Below are 9601 nucleotides of genomic sequence, written 5' to 3'. Positions count from 1 at the left end.
CTATTTGGGTACTGTGAGCAATCTTGGTTTCTACAATCACTAGACCTTTTCAGCCTTATCCGTGAAAAAGTATCGCTAGGACAAATTATTTGTGTATCAGGGGCTCAATAATTGCCTTGTTCCCCACAAACACTTCTATCCAAGATAACTATTCTACTCTTGTATCAGCAGATTTAGAATAACACTTAACAGACATTAACACAGACTACACTATAAAAAMAAAAGGTTCCTGGAGTATCATTTAAGGGTTCTTCAAATTGAAACTGTGGGGAACCCCCTATACGTTCTTTCAAAGACCCCTTTTAAGAACCCCTTTTAAGAACCCCTTTTAATGGATCCTCGAAGAACCTTTTGAAGAACCGTTTGGGGTTCATTTTTGAACTACCCCCCCCCCCATTATTATTAATAATAATAATACCCATAACAATAACAACAATAACACAATATTTTAGTTGTCAGTGTTTGTTTAGGGGCGGCATGTAGCCCAGTGGTTAGAGCGTTGGGCCAGTAACTGAAAGGTTGCTGGATCGAATCCCCGAGCTGACAAGGTAAAAATCTGATGTTCTGTACAAGACAGTTAACCCACTGTTCCCTGGTAGGTCATCATTGTAAATAAGAATTTGTTCTTAACTGACTTGATTTTAGTGGCAAAGCAGAATAAAAAAATCTAAATATGAGGTAAASTCCCAGCAGTATATCCTCTGACGTGTCGATGTTAATGTGTTGATGTTCTCCGTATCTATAGCCAGAATGATTTTGCAGTGCATGGTGATCAAACAGGTTTCCTGTTATATTCATCAGAGTCTGTGAACCCCAAAAAATGTAATTGAACAGATGCACATTATACAAAACATGCACATGACAGTATCCATACCTTGGTTTTTGTGATGAATGTGAATGAAAAAACCTGTTTTGATAATGGTTTTCTTACACATACCTTGTCCATAATGTAGAGGCCTATGGGATATTCATTGACGAGGTCAGGGAGGAGGATGGTTAATGTGATCAGCATAACATAKCAATACAAATTGACATACCTTTGTATGCCTCCTCGTCTGTATACCTGCAGACACAGACACAAAAGTGAGCAGTTCAGTCATCTGCACCCAATACAACATATTCTTATAGCCTGCATATTCTTACCTCTTTGTTGATTGATATCCAAAACAAGATCAATTTAGATCATACAAGGGACAAACCTTCCCCTAAATTGAGGAGATCTTAACATATTCCAGTTAAGTGKCTGCACCTGCTGCCCTTTCAAATCCAAATGTTTCAGTTGGGCCGTTAGTTTCCTGCAGGAACCCCCACCAACTAAGGAGGTTCCTCGATTAACCCCACCTCCTATTTGGTTCTTGGAATAACCTTTCTGGGGCAATTTTCAGTACAAAGAACCCTTGTTGAACCCGTAATTTTTAGATTGTTTAGTACGCTGAGTTTCAACAAACTTCAACAAAGAATGCCAAAACGTGCACGTGCCGCAAACTATAGTGGCGCGTCGCTGTCCAAMATGCCAGTGAGCCGGTGGAGCTGTCCGTGGTCCTGAAACGAGGAGCGTTTTGTTTCGGAGCGTCGAACATACAGCGAGTGGCGCTGTTGCATATTTATCAGAAAGTTGAAGTTAACGGTTAAGGCAGTAGCTGTAAGCAACACCAGACCTTTCAATTGCAGTTCAAATTGATACTGTTTAGTAGGCCTATTTATTTTTGATTATCATGGCTTACTCTGGTTGACAACCCTACGGCCCATTCCATCCGAGCCTGAAATTGTTTACGTTTTAAATACTCACGAAAACCTCTCACGGACTGAGCTAATGGAGAAATGATCGCACTCGGATTGGGTGTTGGCTTTTGAAACCTAGTCTTATTAGGCTCATTTTCAGTTGGCACACGACTAACCTATACTGTAATTTTATCAGAGGTCGAAATAACAAATGTGAAAGGTGGATTTCAGTATATTCAATATATATTTCAGTATATTCCTTTAAGATTATGTAATTATTTATTACCCATTATGGTTTATCCCTGCACCGCTGAGGCAACATCAGCTGAGACGTTTTTTTTACGGGCACCACCCTGCTTGGAGGGGACCGGGAGAATCGTTTCATCTCCTCCGACAGCTCCAGCTATCCAGCCTTCAGCGCGCGCACGTCCATGACAAAATGAGTGCCTCGGACCGCTAACAGCACAACCTCAGCACTGGGTTTGTCTCTGCAATTGGATAGATTTCAATCTGGACCAGGTGTTCTCAGTAATAGGCTACTACACTACATGGCTCCTTAGGGCGGAGTGGATTCAACCCATGTGAAGTTACTATTTTTCAGACAGTCTTTTTCATCAGCAAGACCAATTCCTCGTGTTCAAAGGAAGTTAGAGATAAAACGCTGGTGATAACGATACATTTCCCTTTGGACTTTAGAAGTTGTTGGGGGGAGTTTTTCTATTTAATATATTGTAGATATATTTTGAAATTGATGTAGAGTATTATCTATATTCATTTTGCTCTGGCAAACAGCAGCAAGACAGCTGATGTTCCGTTTGTCAGCGTTTTTTATGTTATCTGGCCGCGGTGATTCTCATGAACCTCAGTCATTTCCCTCGGTAATGTTCTTCTCCCAGGGCCAATGGATGCAGAGCAACTGATGCACGCTGGTAAGGTGCAAACCTTTGATGCGTCCGTATATTTTTTTGTACTCTCAGAACACAGATTTTTCAACTGCACAGCTCTGTCAATTGTACATTTTGACGGGGGTCTCTTGGACATCCTCCACTAGGCTATTATTCGACGACCACTAGGACTGGTAGGTGAATGACTGGCTTTATAAGGCTTCTTTATCAAAATCTACGTTCAGTGTGTTGAATTGTTAATTGTAGCTTTTTTTAAATGAATTAAACACCAAGATACCTTGTTTTATTTCAAGTAAACATTGAGAGCAACTTTTGGACTTCAATCCACCATCTAAAATTCGGTGGAGTTTTTAGTCATTCATGACGGAAACAATGGCATTAAGTGGAAACTGTAGGACTAACCCTACGTCAAAAGAACAAGGATCTGTTCAGAATAGTTTCCCAGATGTTGTAGAATTAAATGTCGGGGGACAGGTGTATTACACGCGTCATGCAACGTTAGTAAGCACCCCGAATTCCTTGCTGGGCAAAATATTCTCACCTAAGAAGGATGCCACTAATGATTTGGCGCGGGACCCTAAGGGACGCTATTTTATCGACAGAGATGGATTTTTATTTCGATATGTGTTGGACTACCTCAGAGACAAACAAGTTGTACTGCCCGACCATTTTCCAGAGAAGGGGAGGCTTAGGAAAGAGGCGGAGTACTTCCAGTTGCCAGACTTGGTCAAACTATTGACGCCCGAAGATTTAAAACACAGTCCAGACGAATACTTCCACAGTGATTTTGAAGATGGTTCTCAAGGCAGCGACCACAAGATGTGTCCGCCGTCGTCACTGGTTCCGGCAGACAGAAAAAGTGGATTCATTACGGTTGGGTACAGAGGCTCTTGTACAATAGGCAGAGAGAGTCAAACCGACTCCAAATTCAGAAGGGTCCCACGGATTTTGATTTGTGGGAGGGTTGCGTTAGCCAAGGAAGTTTTTGGGGAGACCTTGAACGAGAGTCGAGATCCGGACAGGACACCGGATCGATATACTTCCAGGTTTTACCTGAAGTTCAAACACCTTGAGAGATCCTTTGACATGCTGTCCGAGTGTGGTTTCCAGATGGTTGCCTGTAACTCTTCAGTCACAGCGTCATCCGTGAATCAACACACAGAAGACAAGATCTGGTCAAGTTACACTGAATACATCTTCTATCGTAAGTGGCTTTCGTTTTTACCAGGTATCAGTTTAACTACACATCCCATGTCAAATAGTCCTCCAAGTCACCACTAGAAGGCACACTTGTTTCACACGTTTCTCCCAGGTATTCTGCTTTTGAAGTAGCTCTGAAAGTGGTCACACACGCACAAGAACATGATGCACAGAGATAGTCACTCAGTCCCCGGCTYTGAGTGCCAGTGATCAATGCGTGCCAAACTGTGTATCTTATGTGGAAATGGTATGTTCCAATCCACCCTGTAAAAAGACAACTGAAAACAGCCTTCCTCAAGTTGAGTAACATCATGTGTATTGTGAGTGCTAGTATGTGTTGACAGTCTGTCTGCCCACTCTGGAACTAATCTAAATCGATTTAGCTCCTTTTAATTGGGTTATATGAGTTCCCTCTTAGTGCTCTGTTGAATTCCCCCATGGGCCTAAACCCATTTGTTCCCAGATATTCCTACCTGGGAAGTGCTATTCATCCTCCATACTGAGTGTGCTGCAGTCTCTCTTCCTTTCTCTCCAAGCCATCATTTGGAGGCAGGGTAGGATGATGGGTTTTATAATGGCTCTCATAATATTTTATGGTGCAACAGAATACCACATATACTCAGAGATGAAAGTACATAATGTGTTCCTTTGCTGCAAAGGCTCTGCCAAAAGGTGGAACGCAAAGCAAGCTTATACTGTGACTGCATTCCACTCTGAGCTCATAAAACATATTGAGACCATTTTTTAAAGCATATACTGTAGATACTGCTGTGTCATTAAGTTGAAGGGAGATGTTATTAGACTTCCAATGTTGGGAGCATTCTAAGTATCRTGATTAACAGGTGCCACAATCTCGAGATTCTCCAAGTTATTCCTTCAGAAAACGAGCAGATGCTATTCCACAGCAGGTAAATCTGTGTCATGAGTCACACAGTTCTGATGAGTAGCATGCAATTGTCACTGTCTTGTCTACACAAACGCAAGTTCTAGTGACACCCTGTCTATTTGTCAATGAGAGTATGCTCCGAAGACCTCTCCTTGTTTACAGTGAAATAACATTGCTTTCTGGATCCGGTCAACCAATATTTAGCTGGTGAGTGCACACAGGAAGTTTGTAAAGGTTGAAGGCACCCAGTGGAATCAATGAAGTCAGTGACAGCCTCTTGTTAGTCTTCTCTCCCTCTCTGGCTCCCTGGCACGCTCCTGCTCCCCCGTCGCCCCTGGCAGAGTGCACCAGTTGCCTTTCATAGGCCTCACTGCTCCGTCTCGGCGGCTGCATCGCCTGCTATCCCTTGCAAGCTAATTTATTTACCAATTTGTCGCATGGTTAGAGTGATTGATAATCAATCATTTGCAAAGACATTATGAGGACTCACTGCTAGGGCCTGCATGTCGAAGACATAATAAATCATGCTATCATTTTTGGTGGCAAAATAATCATTTCTAAACTGTTTGCAAAATTATTAATTTCGCCTGGGCCCCTCCTTTTGGTGTAAATGTGTACATTAAATGATTACGTTGGAGAAGATTCTGTCATTGCGAACGACCTTTCATATGTTGACGGTAAGTCGTGTGACAGGGAACTCTATTAGCTTAGAACACACAAATTAATAATTATCCTGTAATGTGTTGTGGCAGGTGGGTGGCAGGGTGCATGCCATCATTTGTGACCCGACACTTTCAAGACCTTAACACCTCATCAGAGTGGAATCATAAAAACACACATGCACCGGTTTCAGCTGGATKAAGGTGCTAAAAATAATGAGCATTTTGCAGTAAAATGTTGGTGTGACATTTTGGGATGGAGCCCTATGCCTGTTTCAACCGATTTGCTTAGCTGGAGAAAAGGCATGACAGCGCAAAGACTGCTCTTAATAGGTGCAGCTGCTCCACAGTCCAGTCTGTCAGGGGAGCAGTCACCAAGCCCAAAGTCTGCATTTTTCAGACAGAACCAGGGAGGCAGGGGAAGAGAGGAGAGAGGAAGGATATCTGCATAGGATGGAATGGATTGTCTGGCTGGCCCTTGACCTGCTCTCCAAACTGTGTAATGACTGCAATCACAGGCCCCAAGGCAATCCTGGGAACTCTGGAGATGCTGTGCATTTGACTAAGAAAGACCTGTTGAGGGAGAGATTGCACAGTGCAAACAACCTGCTCCCACGTCTCTATCAATCCATTTCATTTTCTGACGTTTTCTATGCATGGTTGTATGCACAGTGGGTTYAAAAGGCGGATGCCTCTGCTGTTGTGATGGAGTAAGTGCTCTCTGGTGCAGCAGATAATGGGACAAAGAGTTGCTGGAGGGACTTCACAAATACGCTGATGCTGCCATGCATAGCGTAACACTGGGCACTTGGCTTTGGCAGAGTATTAAAAATAACATAAGCATTTGTTTAAAAAAAGCTTACATCTCAATGACAATTTTGAATAAATACGTGCATATCATTGCATTATTGGATATCTGTTGAGGTTAGAGTAGGTGCTCGATAAATCCTCTCTTGCAATTGATGCACTTAAACAATCAAATGGTAATCAGCATCTAAATGTAACTTAGAGGAAGGAGACCTCTGATTTATATACACAGCATATCCAAGTCTGTCTGTAGACAGAAATAATTTGTGTCCAGAAATGTCATCTTTATCCAAGGAAGTACATGTCACCAACTATAAGAATAACAAAGGACACTTTTGAATGTGGATATCCATGGTGATGAGACTATTCCTTACAATACTGACCCTTTATACCCATTAAACTTAAATGGCCAATCTGCACTTTTGAATGTGGATATCCACATGGTGATGATACTGACCCTTCATACCCATCTAACTTTAAGTACCCATCTCAACTGCTTGATACTGCACAGTTTTGGAACCCATTTCGCCAGAAAGTGGCCATGACGTCTCCCATTTGGAGAGTAGAGTTATTCTTGTTGTAATTCTAGAGGAAAATAGTGCAATGGGCCCACCAATGTTAAAATGAGCCTTTAGAGAAGATTATGCTCTCCGCTTACTTTAACACGTTTACGTTGCTCTGGTGTGCTGAATCATTTCTACCTATAATGGAACTGTAGAGATGTTCTTGAGAATGTAATACTTGTGTAGCCAATATCAATTTTATGAAAAGCTATCCAGCGTCTTAGACCTGGGGCAGGACAATATTGTTTCAAAAATGTTTATTTCAATAGAATCCAAATGAAGATTCCACCAAGATTTGACCAGTAGTTCTTCCTTGATGGCATATCTTCACATCCATGTATTACATAACAAATGCAAATATTTCACTCAAAAGCAGGGATGGGCAACTCCATTCCTCAAGGYCCTGATTGGTGTCACACTTTTGCCCCAGCCCCAGCCCCAGCTAACACACCTGACTACAATAATCAACTAATCCTGACCTTCAGTTTAGAATCCAATTAGTTTAATCATCTGTGTTTGCTAGGGATGGGGGGGAAAGTGTGACATCACTCCGGCCCCSTAGGACTGGAGTTTCCCACCCCTGATCTATAGCTCGATGACCTTTGGCATTGTTGATATGGATTTGAGTGGTATTGCAATGGATCAAGATTCTAGTAAGAATACAACCCTTAATCCTGAAAACTGAGCTTCATATGCATCTGTGCATATGTGGTCCTGGAATATATGATTTTCCAATCTTCATGGATGACAGAGTTTGTTTTTTAGTCTCACTGTGTGTGTTTGTGATAGTACAAATGTAGGATGTTAATTTTATCACTCTTTTGTTGATGAGAATTTTACTGTACTGCAGGAAATGCAGATGAGCTTTGAGATTTACATACATTTACTAAAAACCAACACTAACACACAGTTATATTAACAGTATTGCACTTTTCATGTAGCCTACTTTTGGCTAATAGCCTAACCACTGATCAAGCAACAAGGCGGCAGGTAGCCTAGTGGTTAGAGCGTTGGGCCAGTAACCGAAAGATTGCTAGGTTGAATCCCAGAGCAGACAAGGTGAAAAATCTGTTGATGTGCCCTTGAGCAAGGCACTTAACCCTAATACCTCCAGGGTTGCTGTTGAATGTCAAACCCTGGCTGTGACACTGCTCTCTGGGGGTCTCGGGAAGAGTGGGATATGCAAAAATCATGTGTGAAATAGGACAAATATAAYCACCCACCATATTGTTATGGACTAAATGTTCAAATCCTGTTGCTGCAGGATTATGTTGCTGTGACAGTATAGGTCAAATTAAGATCATACATTTGTAAACTACTGTAGATGTTCCAGCTTTGAAAGTCCCCTTACATGTTTCAAAGAGCTACATAGTGAGCCTCAGGGAAATCTCCTATGTACTTTGAATTTTTCAAAGTTTGCACTTGAGCAAACGTATAGAATATTTAATTTGTTTGCATCAGGACTCAGGAGGCAACTGCCTTTAGACCCAGCTTTTTGAATACTGTGAGAAGTCAGCGGGGCCATGGTTAAGATACCAAACATGCCCCTGAGGTATACCTCTAATTGTGAGATCAGTATGTTCAGCTCTGTTGATGGAGGCCCAAGGTGTTGGTAATGTATTCAGGAGGGTGTGCGTGCCTGTGGAGGGCAATGTGTGTGTGTGTGTGTGTGTGTGTGTGTGTGTGTGTGTGTGTGTGTGTGTGTGTTGTGTGTGTGTGTGTGTGTGTGTGTGTGTGTGTGGTGTGTGTGTGTGTGTGTGTGTGTGTTGTGTGTGTGTGTGGAAGAGGCAGCCAGAGCAGACAATTATCAAAATCCATCACCCCTGAATCAAATGTTTGCCCATTAGAGATGTTACAGGCTGACATTTCTGTGCAGAGCTACCGTTTAATCACTACGCCGTCCTCCACGGTGCTGCCAGGATGTCTGCAATCAGCACACATCCTGTCCAGCAGAGCGCCGACCAGCGACATTGTAGCTGGACCCACAGCAATTAGCCTGCAACACAAAAATGGTCAACACTGGTTAAGCTCTTAAAACTGTGAAGCAGGGAGATAATCGCAGATACGTATAAACGTGTAAATGTATATGTTGTAATGATCTGTCCTGATCTGTACCAGCGAGGGGCCCAGATCCTTCCTCCTGATTATATTGCACCAAGGTCAACTGAAGGACGACTTAATTGTTTTGATTCATTGGCTTCAGAGAGTTTTTTTCAGCTCTCCCTCTTGTCTTCAAAACCCACTATTGAGTGGCTCAGCTTCTCCCCACATTCCTCCTCTCATGTCTGGTTTCCCTTCAACTCTTACAGAGGGTGAACTATTTCCTTCGACTTGCAGAGACAGACATAATGCTAACGGCCACGCTAACAGCCACCACGGTAACAGCCACCACGCTAACAGCCACCACGGTAACAGCCACCACGGTAACAGCCACCACGGTAACAGCCACCACGGTAACAGCCACCACGGTAACAGCCACCACGGTAACAGCCACCACGCTAACAGCCACCACGCTAACACAACCTGCTGCATTAGTAGTTCCAGAAAATGTTTGTCTCATTCCCAGGCAGCTTAATGCACTGTGTAACTGCACTAAGAGCTGCAGAACAGATGCACTCTGCAGTCCAGGGAGTTTAATGCCACTCGATTCTCGTATCAAGCCTTTGTGCTCTTTCTGTAGCATTTAGAGCATGTAAACGCTGTGCAGATAGATAGGTGGGCCAACTGTGCAGATAGATACCTGGGCCGACCGTGCAGATAGATAGCTGGGCCGACTGTGCAGGTAGATAGCTGGGCCGACTGTGCAGGTAGATAGCTGGGCCGACCGTGCAGGTGGATAGCTGGGCCGACCGTGCAGGT

The 9601-nt window shown here is 43.0% G+C and overlaps 1 protein-coding gene across 1 annotated transcript in view; it reads left to right on the top strand.

Annotated features, from left to right (window-relative positions):
* The first annotated feature begins 1940 nt into the window (after positions 1 to 1940).
* LOC111950447 (BTB/POZ domain-containing protein KCTD16-like) overlaps positions 1941 to 9601 on the top strand; it is an 88503-nt gene continuing 80842 nt past the window's right edge. The window contains exon 1 of the mRNA XM_070434310.1: positions 1941 to 3831. Within this exon, the coding sequence (XP_070290411.1) occupies positions 2988 to 3831 (844 nt within the window). The 5' untranslated portion in view covers positions 1941 to 2987. The remainder of the gene's footprint in view (positions 3832 to 9601) is intronic.

The sequence above is a fragment of the Salvelinus sp. IW2-2015 genome, linkage group LG23 (genome assembly GCF_002910315.2).
Source record: "Salvelinus sp. IW2-2015 linkage group LG23, ASM291031v2, whole genome shotgun sequence".
NCBI lineage: Eukaryota > Metazoa > Chordata > Actinopteri > Salmoniformes > Salmonidae > Salvelinus > Salvelinus sp. IW2-2015.
Note: the sequence above shows the minus strand (reverse complement) of the source record. Positions and strands in the feature narration are given on the sequence as shown.